This window comes from Buceros rhinoceros, unplaced genomic scaffold (assembly GCF_000710305.1).
Source record: "Buceros rhinoceros silvestris isolate BGI_N320 unplaced genomic scaffold, ASM71030v1 scaffold36946, whole genome shotgun sequence".
Taxonomy (NCBI): Eukaryota; Metazoa; Chordata; class Aves; order Bucerotiformes; family Bucerotidae; genus Buceros; species Buceros rhinoceros.
In genome coordinates this window covers 327-25,038 of record NW_010419973.1, presented here as the reverse complement: position 1 = coordinate 25,038, position 24,712 = coordinate 327, and the positions used below count along the sequence as shown (strand labels likewise).

At 37.3% G+C, this 24,712-nt stretch overlaps 1 protein-coding gene across 1 annotated transcript; it reads left to right on the top strand.

Annotated features, from left to right (window-relative positions):
- Positions 1-791: 791 nt before the first annotated feature.
- DHX29 (DEAH (Asp-Glu-Ala-His) box polypeptide 29) lies at positions 792-21,936 on the top strand (the record flags this gene model as incomplete). Its single annotated transcript, XM_010139138.1, has 27 exons — positions 792-852; positions 1,982-2,055; positions 2,876-2,989; positions 3,553-3,682; positions 4,051-4,193; positions 4,857-4,982; positions 5,433-5,559; positions 5,837-5,998; positions 6,585-6,750; positions 7,837-7,960; positions 8,388-8,984; positions 9,720-9,863; positions 9,957-10,133; positions 10,726-10,866; positions 11,142-11,286; positions 11,483-11,603; positions 12,505-12,589; positions 13,207-13,295; positions 13,907-14,035; positions 14,842-14,917; positions 15,453-15,677; positions 16,304-16,440; positions 17,104-17,197; positions 17,901-18,203; positions 19,417-19,548; positions 21,040-21,136; positions 21,889-21,936. Coding segments are annotated over 27 exons (3,967 nt in total), but the record flags the coding sequence as incomplete, so codon positions are not given.
- Positions 21,937-24,712: the final 2,776 nt, after the last annotated feature.

The following is a 24,712-nucleotide window of genomic DNA, read 5'->3' as shown; positions in this document are numbered from 1 at the left end:
GGGGAGGAAGGGTGGAGGGTCCCGGCGGCTGCGGGGTGCCCTGGCTGACCGGGAGAGCACGGAGGGGCCGTTTCGTCAGGGAGCCCCCGGGAACGCGGCCCGCTGCCGCCTGGGGGCCTTGACGTCGCGGGGAAAGGCCTGCTGAAAGGCTCGATGCTACTGAGCGCCGAGAGAGACACCTGAACTCCCTCCGACCCGGGATCGGTCAGGCCTGGCTTTAGTCGGTCTCACTTGCTGGGATGTCCCTGCGCAGATAAGCCTCGTTGGCATTGATGTGGTGGGTTAGTTATTAAAAGTCTGTTGTTAGACTGTTGGCAGTCCTTGTAGAGCAGGTGTTGGTGTGGCACTTTCCCAGTAATGAGCTTCTCTTGTGGATGTTCATTCTATGTGTGCTTGAAACCAGAGTAATGTAGATTTGGGATTTTTTTTTTTTTTTTGGGTGTACCATAAAAAAGTCCAGAACAGCTCCAGGCCTGCAGGCCCTTCAGCAGTCTTGGATGAACTGAGTGTTCTGGGTGCAGCCTAAAAAACTGGTAACCTGCAGCATTGTGAAATGTCTATTTTCTGTAAACCAGCTTTGCCAGAAGTACCTCAGATACCTGAGAGCATCAGTAACCGCTTGTGTTGCAGACTGGAAGCAAATCATGCAATGGCCAGGCCATTTGAGACTCCTGCCTGGTACACAGAGTTTTGCAATTCATAACCTTAAACTTCCTGAACCTAATCACGTACTCTGCTTTTAAAAATTTGGGCTCTGATAAACATATTTCTTGTGTCTTTTGCTCTTCCAGCACCATGGTGCTCAGTCCTCTTCAGAAGCTATCCTGCTTCTCCCCCAGGTTGTCTATCGTGGTGAGAAATAAGTCAGTGTAAGTGAAAAGTGAGTTAGTGTAGTCTAAATACTGTGTAGTTGTACAGCCTATCATTAAGTACCAGTGATGGGCGCTTAATGCTGATTGCTCTTTGTAGCTCCTGACCAGAGGTGACTGTGTTTTTCTTAAGTACGGTTACCTAGACTCAGTCCTGGGCTAAAAGTGGGCTCCCTAGATCCGCTCTGCAGGCAGCCCAGCACGAAGAGCTGTCCAGCCTGCCTGCTGTCAGGCCGAGGGTCTGGGCAGTAGCTCTGCCTCGTGGAGCACAGCGCCCTGCTCCCTCTGAGGTGGCGCACAGCTTTGTGGGGTGGTGAAGGCTGTGAGGCTGTTCAGTTTCATTACCTCCAGAGCCTGTATTCTGAAAATGATGGAATCCAACAGCAAGCTGTGTGTTGTCATTCTGATGCTGACAGATAGCTTTGTGAATTAGTGTTTTTCTAGCAGCTACTAAATGAAAAGTATTTAAGAATGACTACAGCAGCTCAGACCAAAGGCCTCTGTAATGCAGTACTCCCTCCTAGATACGGGCCAAAAGCAGGTACCTAAGTAAAAACTGGCCAGACATGCAGTGATACTGCTCTAGGGTACTCTTACATCCTCTACCAGCTGTGGCTCAGGGTATTCCTGAGCCAGGAGCAATGTTTTTTCAATGCCCTCCCAAACCAATTTCTGTACTACAAAACAATTCTGCCCTTGGACTTGAGTAAACGTCCGACATCCACAGCTTTAGCAGCAAGGTGTTCTGTTACATAGCTATGCACTTTGTGATAACAAAACCTTGACAGTCTTTTTGTTTTGACTGTGCCATTAGCTTCCCTGTTTGGCACTCCTTGTTCCAGTGCTGAGAGAGAGTGAGCAGCCAATCCCATTTCCTCTCATTGTGCCACTTGGGATTTTTCATTTTGCCTCCTAAGAGTCATACCCTTCTTTGCTATTCCTTGCTCAAGGGCCTTTTTGCAGGTACACAGCTGTGGTTGTGCACCTGCATTTTCCTGGCAAATACGTGTAATATTTGCGCTAACCTGTGTTGTGTTGGCTCTGCTTTAGCTACTGTAAAAAATGTTTTCTCTGTTTTGCTTGTGTAATTGACTATTATCTGCAATTTGCAGGTCCGAAAACTTACAGTTTTAGTTCTACAACAGATTCCGGGGCTGCTGCAAATCTAGACAAATCTGTTCTTAAGGCAGGTATCTTCTTTAGGTAAAACATCTTTGGTTTTCGTGGCACTCTTTGAGATCAATAAATGCTTCTTCAGTATTACGTTATAATTAAGCTACATTGATGTATTAGACATTGTGTATCTTTAGCCTGTTATATTTGGGATTTTGACTGTACTTTAAGAAATAGTAGTAAACTAACGGGGCGAGAGAACATCTGCATGTTACTTTGCATGCTGGACTCTTAAGAGTTTGGGCTTCTGCAGTGCGTATGGATTTTTCATCCCACTGGTGAAAGACTCCAGATTTTATACAACCTCAGTAGCAACTAAAGTGTGATTCATGTTTTAGAAGTGTTAAAAATATTTAAATTATTGGTTTACTGAAAATGTTTTTTATACCCAGAGGGAGAGTGTCACAGATTGTGTCTTGATGATCAGATTATTTTATACCATTTCCTATAAGCAGTGGAGAAAGGACTTGTTCTTTCCAGTAGAATCTTGTTGCCTTACAGGGTTTCCTTTGATATACTGAATTTCCTTGAAGATGTAAATGGGCCTTCCCGTAATAAAAAATGGACTCTTCTCTTTCAAGTAAAAGTATATAGCTTGCAAAAGTAAAATGGAAAAAAATGTGTCTTTTCTAAGAAGTGTTTACAGTATTTGTGGAAAGTTGATATTTGAATTACAGAGAGATTTCTGCATTCTTACTTCCTTAGCCTTGAAGAGCATTGATTTGTCATAAATTCTTTTTTTTTTTTTTTTTTTTTTTTTTTTTTTTTTTTTTTTTTTTTTTTTTTTTTTTTTTTTTTTTTTTTCTTTGTATCAACTGATATTCTCTGTGCAGGTAATGATAAATGGTAATTTGGAGAGAAGGATTATTGATGTAATCAATGAACATAAAAAACAAAATGATGACAAAGGAATGATTTCCAGAAGACTTACTGTTAAGAAACTGCAGGTAGAGTTTCAAGAGTTGTTCTCTGACCATTGTTCACTTATAATAAACAGGTTCTTTTTTATCATTCTGTATGCAGTTCAAGCCAGTGTAGCATGCTTTCCATTGGCTGTTAGTTGGATATTTCCCGGCTGTATATTAGGAATAATTTCTTTACAGAGAGGGTTGTCAAGCACTGGAACAGGCTGCCCAGGGAGGTGGTGGAGTCCCCATCCCTGGAGGGAATTAAAAGATGTGTAGATGTGGTGCTGAGGGACATGGTTTAGGGACATATTTTAGGTTTGAGGGCTTATCTTTCTAACTAGGAAATACCTTCTGTACAGAAGCTGGAATGTGGGTTTATTTATACGTATGCATACATATTTACAATTAAAATATTATAAGCTTTATTTGCAAAACAGGTTTCTGATATATTAATTCATGCTGTTTATCTCCATTTAATGCCAGATATCTGATACTTGGGCAACAGGAGTTTTCAAGCCTGTATTAGTTTACTAGATTAAATCCTAATATTTTCTGTCATTTTTTTATTTATGATTTTTTATTTATGATTTTTTTATTTATAGGATGTATACATGGCTCTACAAAGATTCTCCTTTAAGACTGAGCACATTGAAGAAGCAATGAAGAATACACTTGTGTATGGTGGTGATCTTCACTCTGCACTTGACTGGCTTTGTTTAAACCTTCCTGACGGTGAGTATGGTGACAGAGAATTGACAGTTTTTAACAGAAGATTAATAATACCTGCTCTGGCATGGGCGTGCTTCATAGGTGTGATTAAATATATAGCTTTACTAAGACCAGTAGTCAACACAGTGTTCCTTTCCTGGTTCGGGGATTTTTTTTTTTTATTATATAAAATCTTATAGAGCTTGTTCCTACCCTTAGAGTTTTATGAAAGTCCAACAAGCAAATGCTGCTTTGTCTAAGTGCTAAAGCCTAGTTTTATTTCAGGCATGCTGGTTTTGTTTTATGTTCTTCTAGCTGGCTCCCAACACACCTTGAAAAGATTTTAGGTTATTATTGACAAATTCTGTGATACTGTTTTTTTTATTTTGAAGATGCCTTGCCTGAAGGTTTTAGCCAGCAGTTTGAAGAACAGCAACAGAAACCTAGACCAAAATTTTGTTCTCCTGTGTCACAACGTGAACCTCCACCTCGCTTAATAGATAACAAAAAGAAAGAACATGGCCCTGAAACTAAGGTAACATGAGAAATTAATTTGTATTTACTGGGGGGAGGGGGGGTAAGGCGTGGGTGGGGAAGAGAGGATGAAGTTTTTCTGAAATACAGAAATTGCTATGACTTACAATACTGATGTGGAAAAACTTCTGAAAATGTGATATGCTTAATAATTGTCACCCGCATTATTGTAGCTTGAGTGGAATGGTCATTTGAAGATAACGTTTTTTTCATGTTAAGTCTAGAATGCTTTTCATAGTTCATTTTTGCGGTAAAGTGTAGTTTGGTTTGCTCTTGGAATTAGTTCATTCTGTTTATTTACAGATGGCACTGTGCATAGTTGTGTGGGTTTAAGTTTGCCTGTGTACTTGCAGTGTTTTGAGTGCTGTGGTTATTGAATCTTAAACCTGGAAACTGAAAGATTTCTTGCAGAAGTGCTAGTGTGTTTTGGTTTGTTTTTTTCTTACAGTAGTTATAATTGTTCAATTATTAAGATTTATATAAGCATATTGTGATGTGTTTACCAGGCCTGGACAGTTTGCTTCTTGGTTTTATTTGTTATTTATGATATAGAACTTAGTTTATGTATAAAATCTTAAGCAGTAGTTGCTAAATACTGACAGAGAAAAACACTGCTGTTTTCACTTACTGTTAGAATTACTTTTAATTTTTTTTCCCTTCTTAGGAGACAGATGTGGGTAAAGGCAAAGAAGTGAGTATGAAGGAATGGATTTTGCGATACGCCGAGCAGCAGAGCGATGAAGAGAAGAATGAGTCTGTGAAAGAGACAGATGAAGAAAAGTTTGACCCAGTAAGATAGAATAACACTTCATGGAATTCTGTCAAAACTTAATATGTCTGGAACATCTGAAAGTGGTGAATCTATTTGTTAAAAACTGGGAATTGAATACTTTTTTATATTATCTATTTCTACGTTTGCAGGCTACTGAAGGGGAAATATGTTGAACCTTCTCCTTTTCTAACTTGTTTTTCCTTTCTTGTATTTTTTTTGTACTGGGCTTAAAATACTGAATGCATTGCACTAGAAAAGAAAAGTTCTTGAAACGCATCTCGGTGAGATGAGGAAAGTGACTGTTACTAACTTCTGAGAGGGTTTGACAGTTACATAGAAACTAATTGTTCCTCCTTTGTGGAAGCTTGGTCTAAAGGACAAATAAAACCCGCATTTTTGTTATGAAGTTCATTAAAAGTGACAAGCATACAATATTCAACTTGTAATTAATACTTCTGTTTGAAATAGAATGAGAGGTATGTACATCTGGCTGCTAAGCTTTCAGAAGCAAAAGAACAAGCAAGCATCTCCAAGCAAGACAAAGACAAGCAAGGCCAGAAGGTAGCACAGGAGAAAATAAGAAGAATTCAGCAAGGTAGAGTTGTGCAAATTATCTGTGTTTTATTTTGTGGCCTTGCATATTTCTTAGGCAAGTAAATCTCTGAGGCAGTTTGAATTGATGCCATCTTTTATGTTGAGTGAATTGCAGGCTTTACTGAATATATCCTTTCGTTATGGGTCAAATTCTAAAAAGTAACATTTCATCACTTCTGGGTTTGGGTTCTCAGTATGAATTAATATAAATTATCTTTTCTTTTTAAAGAATAAATGGTCAGCACTTGATAGGTGTAAGTTGATATTTTCTCTGACAGAAATGGCAATACTTGAAGAACATCCGGTATTTAATCCGGCTATAAAGATTTCAAACCAACAACAAAATGAAAAGAAAAAGCCTCCCTCACCTCAGCCTCAAGAAACCACTTTGAATTTGAGCTTACTTGAAAAACCCGATGGTGCTGCAAAGGAAGACAGAGGTATGTGAGAAACGGTTCAGTACAAGCTTGAAGTGTTCCACAAATTTCCCATATTAATTCTTGTTTTTCTAGGTTGCATTGCACTGAAGTGCTGAATCTCCAAGCTCTGCTTGTGGGAAGGGCAGGTGGACTACCTCACTGACCGAGCTGACTTTAAAGGATCTGCATTTGTTTTAGCAGATGACGTTGAAAGCTATTTTTGCCGTACTGTCATGTCTAAACTTTTTTAATTTTAAGGCTAGTAACTGTTTCCAATGTCACCCTCTCATCTTTTTAAACTATTTTCATTGTAAATCTTCGAACTGTTACATTATTTTCTAATAACTAAGATTTAGTGAAAGTTCTTAAATTATTGCTTGATCAAAGATTGCAAACGAAATACTGTAAGTACTTTCCTGCTAGATACTTTTGAGGGAAAAGCAGAAATTTCTTTCATGTATCAGTACCAGTATTTCTGCGAAACATTTCAGAAAAAACCGGTCTCTAGTAAAAATATATTTGAATAAAAGGTAAAAACATTCTTGGCTATCAAAGGAACATAAAATACGTTTTAAGAGACTTAAAATGTGTCTTTCTGCTTTTGTAGTGAAAAAGAAAGAACCGCTAGATATAAGAAACTTTGATTATAGTGCTCGAAGCTGGACTGGTAAATCTCCAAAACAATTTCTGATTGACTGGTGCAGGAAGAATTTTCCCAAGAGCCCAAATCCTGCTTTTGAAAAGGTTCCAGTTGGAAAATACTGGAAATGTAGGTATGTATTTCCTATAAACTTTATTTCTATATTTTCCTTGTGGTTCATTCAAAAATACTGGCTAGTTCTGTACTGCCATGTTAATCCAGATTTATATGTATGTAGTGCATTTAACCCCAAACTTTTTTATTAGTCCCCCAGGAAGGTGTTTCATAGCAGATAGCTCTGTCAACATACCAGTTAGACTGAACACTATCGCAAAAATAAGATTCTAGTGAATTATGCCGTAAAGAAGGGATTTTAATTCTGTATGGCTGAATGAAAGGTTCTAAAGTGAACCTGTGAGATAAAACTGGACAATTAACTTCTGGTATTCTCTTTCAAAGAACATATTAAATCACAAGGTTTACTCATATGAATACCAAAACCCCTTTGGAGATTGTTTAAAATAAAGCAGAGGTCAGAAATTTATAAAAAAGCCACCATAGGTTTGTAATCAAGCCAGTGCAGTATCAGTGAATTTTTTTTTTTAATTTCTTTTAGAAAACAAGGTTGTGTAAAGTAGAATATTACCACATACAAATAAAGTAGACATGGCATTACAAATGAGTAATGCTTCTTGAAGGAATCAAGTTAAAGAAGCTGTCTTCTTCCTCGAGTTAAAAGCTACTAATATACTGTCCCCCTAAGAATATGAGAAATTTTACTGCTGGTCTGATTGGCATGTATCTGTTAAACAGATGTTTGCATCTTTGTAGATCATTAACTGTCATCTCAATCTATGCTAAGTTACACATACACAAACAAAGATTTAGCCCCTTCTTCCAAAGCAACTGATCTTACTGGTGATCTGTATGTGTGTAGATAATTCTGCTTTGAAGAAAATTAAGACATTTGTTGAGAGGGGGAAGAAAAAATCAGAAATTCACTGGTGGAATCTGCTGCTGAAAATTTTCTGCTATTTAATGAAACTTTATCAGCTGTTTCTGTTTACAGAATATTATTGAATAATGTGAGTTTATTTAGCTTAGTTTCTCTATTTGAATTTCATTCTTTTTGTTTTAAACAAAATGATAAATGATTAGGTATGCTATTTGTGTCAGTGATAAAAAATAAGAGAAATGCCTGTATGGATTTGTCTTTAAGGGTTAGGATTACCAAATCATCAGATGATGTAATGACAATGTGTCCTACAATCGTAACAGAAGACAGTATGCAAGCACAACATCTAGCTGCTACATTGGCACTCTATCATTTAACCAAAGGACAGGTAAGTTTTTCACCAATATTACTGTCCTTAGCCTGAATCTGCATTTGTGCTTGTTTGTTACTGTATCTGTAGTTAAATTCTGAAAACAGTTCTACACAGTGTTTCCTGCTAAATTCTTTGCTTGTATTATATGTTCATTTGCTTTTATCAGCAATTGTGTGTGTGCTGCAGTATACAACAGGGAGGAAATTTTTTTTATAGTAGAACTATTTTTTCAGTGTTGTAAAGAATGCAAACCAGTTAAAGTGTATTGTTGATGTTTATATTACTGTTTTCAGAGTTTCTGTATCTAGAATTAGTTCCCTGTTTCATATCATCTTGTCATATCATTTGCCACTTGGGTTCACTTACTCATAAAATGTTAGTGATACTACTAAGCAGTATGTAAAGTTGGCTTGTTTTTATTTTCTGCCTTTTTCACCTGAAGTCAGTTCATCAGTTACTGCCACCTACCTACAGAGATGTCTGGCTAGAATGGAGGGATATTGAAAAGAAAAAGGAAGAAGAAAACAAGATAGAAACCAACAAACCTCGTGATAACTTTATCGCTCGATTATTAAACAAACTCAAACAACAACAGCAGCTACAATCTGAAAAACAGCCAAAAGTATCTGACGGTCCTGAAGATTCCTGGGAAAACCTAGTTTCTGATGAGGACCCCAGCTGTCTCTCCTTAGAGACCTCAGAGACAGATAATTTGGAGCCTTCAAGGATTTTGTTCAAAAAGCTGCAAAGTTCCTCCAGATACCAGAGGCTTTTGAAGGAGAGACAGGAGTTACCTGTGTTTAAGCACCGGAACTCAATTGTAGAAACTCTTAAAAAACATCGAATAGTTGTGGTGGCTGGTGAAACAGGCAGTGGGAAGAGTACCCAAGTGCCACATTTCTTGTTAGAAGACTTGTTGCTAGACGAAGGATCAAGAAAATGTAATATTGTCTGCACACAACCCCGAAGAATCTCAGCAGTGAGTCTGGCAACCAGGGTTTGTGAAGAGCTAGGCTGCGAATCAGGACCAGGAGGAAAAGTAAGATGTGTCTGAATTCCTTTTTCTAGGCTTGATCAAATACAGGGGGCTGCATTATTGGTACAAAGTGAAAACATTATTTCTGACACAACCAAGTAAAGAGAGGCTTATTTGTATTGAAAAGGGCTTCTTGCTATGTCAGCTGCTTATTTCCAAATGGTCACCTGTGAATGTCTGGATGTCTGTGTATGCTTCCTAAAATCTTAAAAGGGTGATTAAGAGCAAGAGTGTTCTCTAATGGGGGTGGTCCAACTTTGGTGCAGACTGACCAGAGACTGTAGCATCTCTATAATTCAGGATGGAGAAGAGTCCCCTGAACAAGGTTTTGACGAATCCAGTGTGGCCTTGAGGGACGCCCTGCTTTGAAAGGGGCCCTTTCAAGCAGAAGCTGTTTTATTATTTGAAGAAAACCAAGATCCCATTTGTTTTATGGTAGTCTATTTGTGCAAAAAAAAATTTTGAGGACTGTTAAGAACCTCAGAAAGAACACTTGAGTTTACCAGCTCTTCACTAGTTTGGGGAAACTTAGCTGTAGATTTCAGTGTATTATTTTTTCCTTTAATAACAGAGGAAAGTGCATGTACAAAAAAAAGCCAGTGTGGTGGTCATTCACCAACCTATTTAATTAGCAAGCTGTGCAGTGTCTGAATCTAACAGTGCTTAGATTTCACTTCACTTTGAATATTTCTAGCTTGTATACAATTTTAAGTTATTTCTGTATTTTTTTTTTTAAAGAATTCCCTCTGCGGGTATCAAATTCGTATGGAATCAAGAACAGGAGACGCCACCAGGCTACTGTATTGTACAACAGGTGTCCTGCTTCGGAAACTTCAAGAAGATGGTCTTCTTTCAAGTGTATCTCATGTCATCGTAGATGAGGTTATCAGCTTACTCTTCTGCAGAAACTATAGTTAGAATCTGAGCCTTGACTTCTACTAAAACCTTACTATAGGTATTTTTTCATAATTATAGGTACATGAAAGAAGCGTCCAGTCTGATTTCTTGCTGGTTATTCTGAAGGAGATCTTGCATAAGCGTTCAGATCTGCATCTGATTTTAATGAGTGCTACTGTAGACAGTGAGAAGTTTTCTAGCTATTTCTCACATTGTCCCATTTTAAGAATCTCAGGACGGAGTTACCCTGTTGAGGTAGGTAAATGTTTCTTTTGATTGTGCGAAACACTTTGTATGTACATGTGCAGTATTTGCCTGATTAGTCTCTATGTAATACAATTTTTTATTACCAAAAATAGTATCTTAAATGTGTATTTTAAGGACTTGTAATCCTTTTCCTTTTGAAAACTTTGAAAGCTTTAATGTGAAGTATGGAGCTGTACTGTTTTTTCTGATGGATTTGTTGTTGATTAAAATCAGTACATCAGTGACACTTTGTTTTCTCTATTCCACCTAGGGTAGAACAGAAAGCATTAAAGAATTGCCCCCCCCCCCACTACACGACTTTGTCATTACACTCTTAATGTATGTTTCTCGTGCATGTTATATAGGCAATGGTAAAGGCAATGTTAGTGATCCTGTGGAGAGGCCCATTAACAAACTTCCAGCAACTCTGTTTAGGTTTTCAAAAATCATGAGAAAAATTAAGTTGAAATTTGCAAGATCTGTTACAGTATGAAGAGAAGGGTGTGCCCTGTTCAGCTTTGTGTATAAGCTTTCAAAAACAAAAAAGGTGCTGGTTAGTTTTGACATGTGTTGTATTTCTTATGTGAATTTTTGCTTAAAGATTTTCCATGTTGAAGATATAATTGAAGCAACTGGCTACGTTCTGGAGAAAGACTCAGAATACTGTCAGAAGTTCTTGGAGGAGGAAGAGGAAGTAACAATAAATGTTACTAGCAAAGGAGGAGGCACTGCAAAGTATCAGGTAAAATAGGCATTTCTAGTTTTGGCTTGGAAAATTTGATTATTTTTTAATTTATTATATCATTTTAGTTCCTCTTATTAAATGTTATTGGATTGTATAATATCAAATATTCTTTCAGTTGGTGTAACTTACACTGATTTTTGTGGGAATGTAGTCAATTAAATGTCTTTTATCTCAATTTGTGTTTTAAGAAACATTAATTAAGTGAATGACAGATTGAACTTCTGCTATCTTACCTTCTTCTAAAACATTGAGAATGTGCTCTTCTTTTTTAGGAGTGTGTCCCAATCCAGTCTGGGTCTAGTATCGATTTGGCTCCTTCCTATGCAAAGTATAGCAGTCGTACACAGCAGGCTATCTTCTATATGAATCCTTACAAGATCAACCTTGAACTTATTTTGGAGTTGCTTGCATACTTAGGTACAGTCTGCTTCTTGAGGAGTTCATGTACTTGGGGATGTCCTTTTCAGTGCTTTCTACTAATAGTGAAGTGCTTAACTTCATTCTTACATGAAGCATCCTAGAAAGCATTTACTGCAGAGCTCAGAATTATTTCCATTTCTCAAGTGGAACTGCATGTTCGTTTTAACAATGTGCCTGTACTGTAACTTTCCAGATAGAAGCCCCCAGTTCAAGAACATTGAGGGTGCTGTGCTGATCTTTCTACCAGGCCTTGCCCATATCCAGCAGCTATATGATCTCATTTCAACTGATAGACGATTTAACTTGCGTGACAGGTAATGCAGATATTTTCTATAAAGTTTAATTGAATGCGTTTGTTGGGTTTTAAGGTCTGCTATTCTTGAAAAGGGAAACGGTGTTATATCTCTGAGCTGTTTGTGCCACAAATGTACTTTTATTATCTAAAAATGATAAAAGTGAAAATGACAGGTGCTTGGGCATGGTACAGTAATAACTCCTTTCTTTCGATTTTGTTTTTCAACAAACTTAATCATGAAGCACTTGACTACTTCTACTTAGGATATGGAAGCTGCCATAGCTTTCTGTGTCTTTACATGGAAGTGGCCACTTCCTGAGAAGAAAGCTGGAGACAGTAATCTACAAAGATGAATGGCATAGGATTGTAATGACATAGTAACCCATAAAATAAATTTCAAAACTTAAAGTTACCAACACAAGTAACAGGTGCAGTTAAAGTCTAAAAATTCATAGGTAGACTGAGACCTCAAGGTCTTGAAGAGAAGTACAAATCTCTGTGGCTATCTCATCTCTGAGGGCCTTTATTACTGAAAGTTGCATGTGTTTATAGTTCTATGCAAAGTTTCAGTAATGGTTATTGTCTTGGAAGCACAGTGTAAAGGACTAGGGTTCCTGGACACCTGGTTCCCTTTTTTGCTAGCCTGTTAATGTAAATTAACCTTGAGTTCTGCAATAGAAGTCTTTCCTGCATTATTACCAAACAGGAGAACATCCCTATGAACTAATGTTATGTTATCTTTTCTTGATGTTGTAATAAAACACTGAAGCAGACTTTCATACCTAATCATACAAAGTTTTACTCTCTCAAATGTCTATTCTAGTTGTTTTCTTCAAACCCTTGTCATCATTCTGGTCTCATTTTTCTACCGTATCTTAGTTTGCTAAGTGTATATTGATGAGTGTGATTTCTTCTTCTAGGCACAGGCTGATAGCTTTGCATTCTGTTCTGTCAACTCAGGATCAAGCAGCTGCATTTACAATACCTCCTCTTGGTGTTAGAAAGGTATGATATATTCTGAAAAGCAAAGTTCACCACTAAAAGACATTTTCTGTGAGTGCAACTCTTAATTTGTTCTAAAATCAAATCATACGTATTTACACAACAACCAGTTGTTCCTGGAATACTCTTGCTGGAAAGAAACAATTCTTCTAGTTTGTTCCTCTGTAACAGATAGAACCTAGCATGTTGTCAAAACCTTGACAGTAATCAGACAAATTCTTAAACCTAATATTGTTCTAGGAGCTTCTTTAATTTTTGCTTTCCTGTATTTTAACTACTGTTAACCAGTAACTATAGTTTTATCTAGGAAAATAGTATTTTACTTACTGCCAGACTATGTAATCAAAAGTTGACCAGTTTTAACAAGTACAAGGTAATAATTTTGATGTGTTCACTTTTTGTTTTATAATCCAAAATTCTCACTTAACTTTGGATTTCTCACTAATTGGAGAAAACCATTTTCCAAGTCATGTGCTATTAATGCTTTATCAGATTGTTTACGGAAATGTTTCGGAGTAAAAAACTTTAACTAAATCTGTAATACTGATTAAAAGGATGAAAACTGCTAGACAGACATTCCATAATTCTTTTATTTACGTTTTTTTATTTATTTATGTCAGATTGTTTTAGCAACAAATATAGCAGAGACGGGTATTACAATACCAGATGTTGTCTTTGTAATTGATACCGGGAGAACAAAAGAAAATAGGTGAGAGTTTGATTTTTTTTCTTTTTTTTTCCTCTGTCATACTATGATTACTGTAAATATTTGGAGATTAGTACTGCAAGAATTTTCTAACATGCTCATTAAACTACAGTTCTGAACAAAAAAACCCCATGCTGACCTCACTGAACAGTTTGCAATTCAGGTGCGGGTTTAGGAGGAATCTTTGGATTTTCAAATGGTGTGAAGAGCAAGGGGAGTTGTTAACAGATAGAAAAAATAATGATCAAGTACTTGTTTAGAAATAAAGTAGATCCTTTTTATACTATTTCAGTTTTTACAAGTTATGTTTTGTCCGTTTTAAATGTGAAAAGTTGTACAGAGTGTATTAGAGCAATTCTGAATTAGGAGGGATGAAATAATATAATAGCTCTTTCAATTTCCAGTTTTTATGCTTCCGTGAGTATGTTGTATCCCAGGTTCTGTGATGTCGATCTCCCCAGGTATGCTTAGTTTTCAAAAATAAATGTAACAGTTTCCAATAAATACTACTTAAATATATTATCTTAATAATATTACTTAATAATTATCTTAATATATTACTTAAAAATTCTAATTCTGAAATCTGAATGGGCATTTGCTTTACAATTTTTAAGGTATCATGAAAGCAGTCAGATGAGTTCCCTGGAGGAGACCTTTGTTAGTAAAGCTAGTGCTCTGCAGCGGCAAGGAAGAGCTGGGCGTGTTAGGGATGGATTCTGCTTCCGAATGTACACAAGAGACAGGTACTGTTAACTTAGTTAGAAAGATTTTGTGAATCACGTAAATATCTTCGTCTTTTTTCTGTGAAAATACAAGAAGTCTTGTTGAAATTCACTTTTAATTACTGCAAATTGGTAAGATTAAAACATTTTTTAAAAAATACATTTGAGTATCATATGAATGAAGTGTTGTAGTCTTCGTTTAACAATTTTTAAAAGGTTAACTTTATTCTTAGTATCTCTGTAATTGTTCTGAAAAAAGTTTCTTAATTAAAAGAGAAGTGCAGCACCAAGGACTGGTAGCAGATCCAGTTTTACCAACATCTACTGCCCTGCATCAACTGTACACAAACCTTACCACCTGAACTTTGAACTTTTTATCAGACAAATCTGTAGGTTTCTGAAGAGGTATCCCTGGATAAGAGTTTGGAAAAATAGCAGGTTACGCAACAGTGTAGAACTAGTTTCTGTTGACTGCAGTGAAACAACCTTTTTCCTAACCGAAGCATCTTTTGGTTGAGAAAGAGTTAATGCATTTTAGCCACATGCAAGACTTTCAGTCTGAGAGCTATGCATTTTAAGAATTTGTTTTTGAAGTTGGGGTCTTAACACTAAAATTTCTTACACTTGAAGTCTTGCTTTCTAAGATACCATGCGTGCCTGAATTCGAAAGATGAACAGCTCATCCATGCATTAAAACATGTTCCACTCTCCTTCTTGCCTCTGAAAAAAATGTGTGCAAAGAATGAGCATGTGAAACCTGAGTTTCTAAGTTGAATTCAAAGATTAAATTGAGTATCTGTGATTCTGTGTTTTTTATGATGTTGCAGGTTTGAAAGTTTCATGGAATATTCTGTTCCGGAAATACTGCGTGTGCCTCTGGAGGAATTATGCCTTCATATTATGGTATGGTTTTGGTTTTAGAATTATTGACCTTGTTATTTTTTTAGCTAAAAAGGTTTGCTAGGACAGACCTAATGCCATGTACTTAATGGGGCTTCTCCTACCTGGGCAGGCAGGAATCCAGTACCTGAGTGTTGGAAAATTGAGAGCATGCTGCTGAGTGATACTAGCGTACCTCAGAGTGACGATTCAAACTTAAATAGCCTTCAAACTGATTTCTGCTTAAAGAAACATTTCCAGAAAACTAGCATCTTGGCAAATCAGTGCCAATCTCATCAGGTTTCAGAGTCTCCTGCTCATCTGTGGCCATTGGTAACATGCTTCTCTGATCAGTGGTTGTGCCATACAAAGTCCATCCAAACAATGAAGTTTTGGTAACCTAATGTGGGGTGTGTTCCCCTGGGAATTAAGAGGCTGGTTTAGAGGAGAGGGAATGTGGGCCTTTGTCTGCAAAAACAGCTTTCCAGTTTCCTTTGTAGCTACGGTAGTTTGTTATAATAAAATTTTGTATTGAAATATACGCCCATTTACTCCACAGAAATGCAATCTTGGCTCTCCTGAAGATTTTCTTTCCAAAGCATTAGACCCACCACAGCAGCAAGTAATTGGTAATGCGATGAACCTGTTGAGGAAGATTGGAGCTTGTCTGTTAAATGAGCCCAAGCTGACTCCATTGGGCCAGCACCTTGCAGCCCTTCCTGTCAATGTAAAGATTGGCAAAATGCTTATATTTGGTGCTATATTTGGCTGCTTGGATCCTGTGGTGAGTAAAAACAAATTAAAAAGAAATTATATCTAAATTTTAAAGTATAGAAAGAAAGTACAGAAAATGGTTAGCTCTTTAGAGTTCATTTCATTTCCTGCAATAAGGTATTTTAAAAGGGTGATGCAAGAAGTTAAAATGTTTGTATTAAGGTGAGAGTGGGCATAATGGAGGAGAACAATCTAAGCATTCTTTACGGTTCAACTCAATCTTAAAGGTCTTTTTCAACCTAAACAATTCTGTGATTCTAAATTCCTGGGTACTATTCACAGAGGGATAGTAAGACTTGGTCTCCAGTTCTGTCTCTTACAATCCAAGGGGTTATGACGCTTACAGAAAAAGCCTTCTTACAGGTGGGTTAGACAAGCCTGGATTCCTCCGCAGTTTGTGGGACTTTACAGCATGCTGCTGTAAAGTTTTTGCAAGGTAACTGATGTGGTAACTTCTTACATTCTTATTGTAAATAAGTTCTGAATGCTAAGTAGAAAATTCTTGTTGTGATAAGTTTTCCTTAAAACTTAAAGTAACAGTAAATATTACTCAGTAAAAGAAAAAGCTATTTGTATGATAAAACTGCAAGCTGATAATAAAACACTCTTACGTGATGTGTACTTTACTAATTGCAGGCAACTCTAGCTGCTGTTATGACAGAAAAATCCCCATTTACTACACCAATTGGTCGAAAAGATGAAGCAGATCTTGCAAAATCATCTCTAGCAATGGCAGTTTCGGACCATATAACAATCTACAATGCCTATCTGGGGTAAATTGTAGTTATCCTGTGCTTACAGTTAGATGAAGATAACAAGTAATGCAGTTCTGTAAAGAATCTCTAAATAAGTATCTTCTCTTGAATTTCCTATACCTGAAAATTTTCTCTTCAGAGTAATAACAGATTGCCAAATACTGTAACACCAAACAATAGCTTGCTTCGTACCTTATCCTTTAACTCCTTTTAACTGTGCTTGCATACATACAGAGGTGTGCTGTGTCTGTCTGTCCTACAGTTTAAAGTATTTTGTTTGCTGTTTGTGGTATGCTGACCTGAATACTTTGTATTTGAGAAAGTAGAAATGTATGTATTACCAAATGACATACATATATTTTTAGGATGTTACCAAACTCAAAAAACACACCTGGATTTTGTTACAGCTATCAGGACCGAAGTGTGTAATCTTTGAGAGAAAATTATGGTGTATTTTTGTTAGAATCCATCAAATTCGTGTTTACAGGCGTGCTCTCTGGAGCATTCTTAGACCAGCAACATTCATCTACATTAATGCCATGTATTTTCCAGTCTTGAGTGGACAATGCTGACCAAAACACAGTATTGCCTTTTAACTTACTCGCACTTTCATGTTGTTACGCTATTGATGTTATTCTTTTTTCTGTAATAAGACAGGGTTGTTTCGGTTTTTTTCCTTAGGTGGAAAAGGGCTCGACAAGAAGGGGGTTATCGTGCTGAAATGACTTACTGCAGAAGAAATTTCCTTAATAGAACTTCACTGTTAACTCTGGAGGTAGACCAAATAATTATGCTCTGCACTCAAAAGTTCTTTGTTAAAATTTTCCTCTGAAAATGACATGCTCTTTTAAAGATGTGCTGTATCACAGTTACTGTTTTGACAAGACAAAAACAAGTGGAATGCTAGGGATTGACAAAATGCACATCCTCAATCAAGACTGCTGTGTCTGCATTTGAGTTTTGATATGCACTTTGTTGGCACACAGTCACTGCCACTGGAGAACCTAGTCATTTATTCCACCAGAGAATCAAAACTTATCAATTAAAATAGTTAAATTGTGTTAATAGAACTGTTCTTCAATATAAAAAAATTAGTCATTGTGAAAGATGAGACACAAACTTATGTAAATGGCCTCTTATTTGTGGTGAGAAAATGTTTTAATTCATCTTTCCTGTTTAAGTTTGGCTGACTGAGCTCTCCTAAGCAGAATTGGATCTTTGATGCAAATACATCTTTTCATTTTAACTACAGGTGAGAGATAGAGTATTTGCAGTATAGAAAGTACCATATATATATTCCTATATTCCAGATGATGGTTTTCTCATCATTCCAGAGTGGTTGCAGAGAATACAAGTGTTTTTCTAACAAAAGATTTTCCCCTGGAAGGCATGAATATTTGGGATGGAGTATCATTGCCTGGATGTGGAGTACATACCTTTTTGAATTCAGAGTTTTATTAATACCTTACTAATTTCAGGATGTCAAGCAAGAACTCATAAGGGTGGTCAGAGCAGCAGGATTCTCAGCACCTGCAGCACAGCGTGGATGGGATGGAAATGGAGCCACACAATCCCTTTCTCTCCATGAAATAGCTCTTCTTAAAGCTGTGTTGACTGCAGGACTGTATGACAATGTTGGAAAAATAATATATATGAAGTCTGTAGATATTACAGAGAAGCTGGCTTGCATAGTAGAAACTGCTCAGGGTAAAGCGCAAGTGCACCCCTCCTCTGTCAATCGAGACTTACAGACGTACGGGTGGCTCCTTTACCAGGAGAAGGTAAGTGAAAATAGTGAATGTAGCTGGTCGTTTGTGTTAAGTTGAAGTTACATCTCTAATATTAAATAACATACGCTACTGTAAAATACAGCTGAATGTCTCTTCCATCTTGAGAGTCTTTTAGTATCTAGTGATGCTGAGGTCCATACAAATAAGCAAACTTGGTGCTGATGAAGTAGTAGTTAAGGCTGAATATAACTGACAAATCTGTTCATGGTGAAACTGGTAGCTCTAAATGAAAGTACCTTTCTGTGTGTCACTTAACAGTATTGTTGACTTTTTAATACACTGCTGCTGATTTTAATATGAATACTTCTTAAAAATTTGTTATTGTTCTAAGCATAGTCTAAGTTTTGAAACTTTGTACAGGCCTCGCATATCCCCAATAATAACTTCAAATTAAATAACCAATTGACTGCTGAACTTCTTAAGTGAATTGCATTTTTTTCCCTGTCACTTTCTTCTCCCTCACAACTGAAAATTTTACATTAAACTTCTTCTAATTATACGAGACTTCTTAATGCATATGAATTTGTAGTATTTTTTGGAAAGCTGAAAATATATCCTGCCCTAATAACCTTGTAGTGTAAGGGCAAGATAGCAATTAAGGTAGGGAAGTTATTGTACAAAGCCTGCATTGTGAAGATGCACTGTTTTCATTCCCTTTCCTCCCGCCAGAACTCCTTGTCATCCCAATCCGTGTTTATCTGTGAGAGGTTTTAAAGCCAGAATTAACATATGCTGATCCCCATAGTTCACTCTGTGTACATGTCTACACAGTGCCCACACTTCTGCCTGCACGCATGTGACTGTAGATAGACAAACCAGGTGCTGCTAAGAAGAATGTACGATGGAAGAGTTTTACCTGTCTTTTACTTCAGTAGGTTTATTAATTTTGATGTCTCCTGTCTGAATAGCACTAGGCTAACATTACCTTTCTGTTTGAATTTGAACAAGAAAATGGTGGCTTTAGCTAATTTCCTAGCAGTGTATAAACATGTCACTTACCTAACAGTGATGTATTTTGTGTGCTCTGGGGCACATGAATTGCCATCGGTTGTTTTGTTTGCAATGACCTGTGTTGACTGGATCTTAAAAGGAGAAGAAGTGTATACTTGCTTTTAAAAATAGCAATCAAATTTGGTGTTATAGGTGTTACGTGGTTTGGAGTTTTCCGTTGTTGTTTTCAGTGCTTGTCTTTGTTTACATGCAGGTGAGGTACGCTAAAGTCTACTTGAGAGAGACTACTTTAATATCCCCCTTTCCCATTTTGCTTTTTGGTGGGGATATAGAAGTCCAGCATCGGGAGCGTCTCCTGACAGTTGATGGCTGGATCCATTTTCAGGTGCGTTGGAGAGTTAACTACTTTTTGTGGTTTCGCGGGCTTTTGTATTACACAGTTGATGTGCAAGGTTAATTCAGAACACTGCATGCATGGGATGAAGACCAGAGGGAATACAGAAGGAGACAATTAAAGGACATGATGAAATCTTAGCAAATCACACTAGAAAGAATATGTAGCTTGTAACAAATCGGTTTCTTCTCACTTCATGAAGAAATGCGATGTTCCCTCAGAAGAGGTATTGGAAATGAATATAGACTAAACCTTGGTTTATAGAGTTGGTACTGAAAGCAGATGAGTGTGCTATTTCATGTTGCCCTTACATGATTGTAAGATTGTAGGAAAGAATATTTTCTTTAAAATACTACTTATTTAACATTATAGCCTAAAAGAATTATTTTGAAAACAAACAAAAAAATCCAAATGGAAAATACCTGTTTACCTGGGTTTGGGGTGTTTGGAGTTTTTTTCCTTCCAGGTGAGAAAGTTTTATTTGGAAATGAGAAAACTGAGTACATTTTCTCAGTGCATTTTTGCAGACAAAATTAAAACAGGTGACATGCCAAAATACTCTATAAATTCCGTTAAATGGCAACATTGGCTTTTGCTAGCCTCCCAGCTACTTGGTTACAATTTCCTGTGCTCCCTTGGGCCCTATGTTACACTCAAGGAAGAGTATAAGATGCAGAACATCACGGGTTTTTTTTGCACTCTTCTGATGCAAGGAACCATCTACTTGAATTCACTGGTTGTCATGAATATGGAATTTTAAAAAGCAAATCCCATATGGATTTGTTGGAGAATTTTATGGTCCCTGGGTGGCTATGGGTTGTGTGGTTGCTAGGCTGATTACATCCTGTAGTGTATTTCAGAATTTCTATCTTTCTGCTGAGATGCTAAAGAGAAGATGTTGCATTTTGTGCTTTTTCCATAATGACTACTTATTGGGCCACTGGCAGTATATAAACAAAATAAAGACTGGAATAAGGAGGGAGGGGTAAAATGAAAGATTCCTGGAAAAGGCTTTAGATAACCAGATTCCTAGCAATGTTTAGGAGAGGTTTGTCATGGTTTTCTCAAGAGGCCAGGCAGACCTTCTGAGAGGGAAACTGTAGATATTTTATTTCAGGTGTAAATTAATTTGTACTTCTATCCTTTGGAAAAAAGCAATTACAGTAAGTAGGGTATTTGTAAATTAATAATTTTACCACATGCTGGTTGTTCATGATATGTGCGCAAACACTGAGTCACCTTTCTGAGCTGCTGTTCCTAGGTTGTGATGCTACAAACACTAGGTGCTTAAAGATAAGAGTTCACCATGTAAGCCCAGTCATTTCATAAGTACACTGTCCATATGCTTAATAATATTATGTGCATCATATTTCCAGGAATCTTGACATAAAGTCCTATTTATACGTAAGGTATACTTTTAATCTATATTTCAGTATAAAACGTGAGAGTAATGCAAGTGTTTGTCTTTTCTGGTCTTTATAGGCTCCTGTAAAGATCGCAGTAATTTTCAAACAACTGAGAGTTCTCATTGAGTCTGTTTTAAAGAAGAAGCTTGAAAATCCGAAAATGTCACTTGAAGGTAGCTTTATTACTGCAATGCCGACATTACTTTTTGTTAAATGGACCTTGTGGCAAGTGTGAGGAAGCATTAGTAACTGCATTCTCACGCAGTGGGGTTAATGTCACTTGAGTATCATTCCATTATCTTGAGTGACATCCAAAAAGCCACTACTAATCTGCATACCTTATGTGGCACACCCCAGATGTATGAAGATCTGCACAACTGCTGTTGTAAGGATTTCCCTGATAACAACATTCAAGGTAGTCATAGTAGTGGTGCATTAAGTATGTGTCTCAAAACAGAAGATTGTGTATTACGAACCTCAGGCATGGATGAATTTTAAGTGTTACGCAAGTTGTCTCACAATTTAGATTAATGATGGAGAACCGCATGTTCGCCCCAAAGTAAGGGCTAGAGGACAGTCTAAACCTTGAACACTGGATATTCAGAATATCGGAGGTGGGGAGGAAGAAAAGGAGTTCCCATATGCTAATGTATCTGTACTTAACCCATCACTTTCTCAGTCTCTTTTGTGGAATACGGAAATGACCACAACCAGCTCATTGAGTAATTTTACAAACTAATGATGCAACGGGGACCTACTCTTCACCCTGTGCTTCACAAATGGGAATCACTGTCTTGCTTTAGAGTCTGCCATAGCCTAAAACATTAAGATTTTATGTTGCTGAGAGCTAGATTTGTCTTCTGATTCTCTTTTTTTTTTTTTAAGCTTGCTCTTTTCCGCTCACTGTGTTTGGTTTCTTTTCTAGATGACAAGGTCTTACACATCATCAAAGAACTGATAAAAACAGAGAATGGTAACTGAAACAGAAATCAAACTAGAGCTTCAGTAATGGCAGGCAAAACTCACGCTCTGAAATGAACTGATGTTTAAATGCTTGCTGTGGTTGATACCAGCCATGACGGGGAAAGACTGCATGATTTTGCATAGAATTTACCTTTCTCTATAATTTTTAAAGATGAACATGGAATATGTTTAGCCTCTATAATGCATTTGGTGCCATTTTTCTGACTTCTCAAATGATGGATGGAAGCAGTTTCTTTCTAATAGGAATTGTCCACAGCCATTTTTATCTCTTTTTGTTTAATGTACTAATTATGCCATCACTGGTGGGGCAGACTGTAGTAGTGGTTGTTAAAGATTGGGTCCTGAATCTCAGCTGAGTAGAATTCCCTTTGTTGTGTGCAGGCAAAAGACAAGTGTTTCTTAGCTGGGTTTCCAAAGTGGTAATTTTTTTTGAGCTATGAATTCACAGTATTGGAGCAATGCATCTTACAGATGTCTTCATTTTTCTGTGTGTTTTACATTAAGAAGACAGTGGACTGTTGTGAGAAGGCACTCAGCTGGACAAGTGTACTGGCCAGCAGCCCCTGCCTGTGCTCTGCTGCTTCTCACACTTGTTCCTCCTCATTTGCTCTGATCCTTGTCTCTCCCTGCTACTGTAGTAAGTTTTGCTGTCCCTTTCATAGGTAAAGTTTTGCATAGTCCTGCAAGCTCCCTCAAATCATGATCATGCTTTTTCCCCTTTATACATCAAGAGGTTGACCCTCTTCAAGGCTATAACAGAACAGTTCATTTAATAATTCCTGTATCCATGGCTGAAGCCTCCTCATCTTGGTTATTTTCTCTTGTCACAATGTTTCTGTGTCTGTGTGTTCCTTTATTATTTCTTTTATGCTAAATATTGATTAACCAGATAACTTAATGAACCAGATGCTCTTAGACTATTTACAGTCTGTTTATAATTATGAAGTGAAAATTTGGATCACCAACTCAGCTCTAAGGAATGAGGAATATTTTGGGGGTGGGGGATGGTTTGCTATTAAACAAGTGCTATCAGGTAGGAACTCTGTATGTACAGGCAGAGGCATAGTGCAGAAAACTTTTGTAATCTGAAAAATACAGATTCCATACAGCAGAATTTAATAGAGTATAGAAAGAGCACTGAGGAAAATGTATGAAAATAGAAAATACGGGAGCTCCTCAAATAGATTACTCTAGCAGAACTGTGCTAAGAGAAGAACGTAAGCTGAAAGTAAACTGGCTTGTGCACACTACCCTGCACTCCGTTCTGGAAGAGGCAATAGTTTGCTGAGAACTCTGAGAGAAAAGTGGTCACGTCTGTTATGCTTTTATGAATTGTGATAAACGAGTGGTAGTCCTGGTTTCCGAGAAGAGTCACAAAGTGCTTTTTTTTTAAATTCCAAAGTATGCAGTATTTATGCAAGGAAGCATTTAAACAGTTACATTTTGATCTTAAGACCCCAATTTAGCATTCTCTTTTCCCAGACATTCTTTTTTCATGTCAGAGGCATAGAAATAAAACCCTGCAAATTATATTCCTTGGAGATAAAAATGAAATCTGCACCCTGAACAATTTCCTAGATTTCGTTCTAGTTGAGCTCTTTTAGTCTTTGGAAACATGAATTGGAAACTTAACAAGGTCTTGTTCCTTTTGGATTTGAATTTTGCTTATGAGTTGTTGGTTTTAAGTGGCTAAATTCTAGTAAAATGTTAATTGGTCTTGAGTTGATCTCCCTTATTTAACTGTGATGAATGGAGAAGTATTTTATTCCGTTAACCTATGGTAATGTTGACATTCAGAGGCATTCTTTGTGTTCCTTTAGCATGCCATGCTTTGTAATCTCTTAAAGAAATAGCTTCGTCCAGTTGTTATTAAGGGGATATATTGTAAAATGTAGGAAATGGCATGCTCTTCTGAGTGAGCAACAGTTTTCTGCAAAACAGATGAAACAGGTCACACTGTGGTGTACAGATAAGCATAGTTACCTTAAAAACAAAAAGAAACCTAAATACTACAGTGGCTTTGTGCTTCTGCAGTGTATGTGCCTGTGCTCTATCGGGTGGATGAACTTTTCTCTTTTGTTCCATTTATTTAATAAATACTTGTGTTAATATCTCTGTGTTACTTTTGTCAAAGCAGCTGTGAGTCACAAGACCACTATCAATGGATCTTTCTTACCTTGGTCGCAGAGAGCTCTTAAGGATGAACTTTTTTTAAATGCAGCATATCCTCCTGGTCTCTGTATTGTCTCCTGGGAGAAGATGTCCTCCTTCTGCTACCTCAAGCTCCAGAATTCCCCCCTCCTGTATTTTGCTGCTAGATTCATAGACTGTTTCAGGCTCTCTCTTCCCATTGACATCAGCTTGACCCAGGAGAGGTGTTATTTTTCCTTTTACAAGTTACTTCCTCACCTATAGCAGAAGTGATCAGTGGGCCAAAAAATCAAATTGCATCTGATAAAATAGTCATGTTTCGCTTTAACTCTGTTTTTGTAAACCAGTGATGGCAGTGTGGGAACTTTTTTTTAATTTCCCTTAATTTGGCTGTGCAAGTGGAACTGAGATCCACACTGCCCCGAGAGCTCCCTGGTACCTGATACCTCCCTTGCTATTTCCTGGTGACCCCAAATAAAAATTACTTAGGTGGAGCAATCTGTAGCTGTTAGAGCCCACTGGGTTCTGAGTTAAAATACTCGGAGCTGGAGAGACGTTGATTTTAGGGGTGGCAAAATGGAAGATGCAGCCACTTCAGGTGGCTCGGTTCAGGC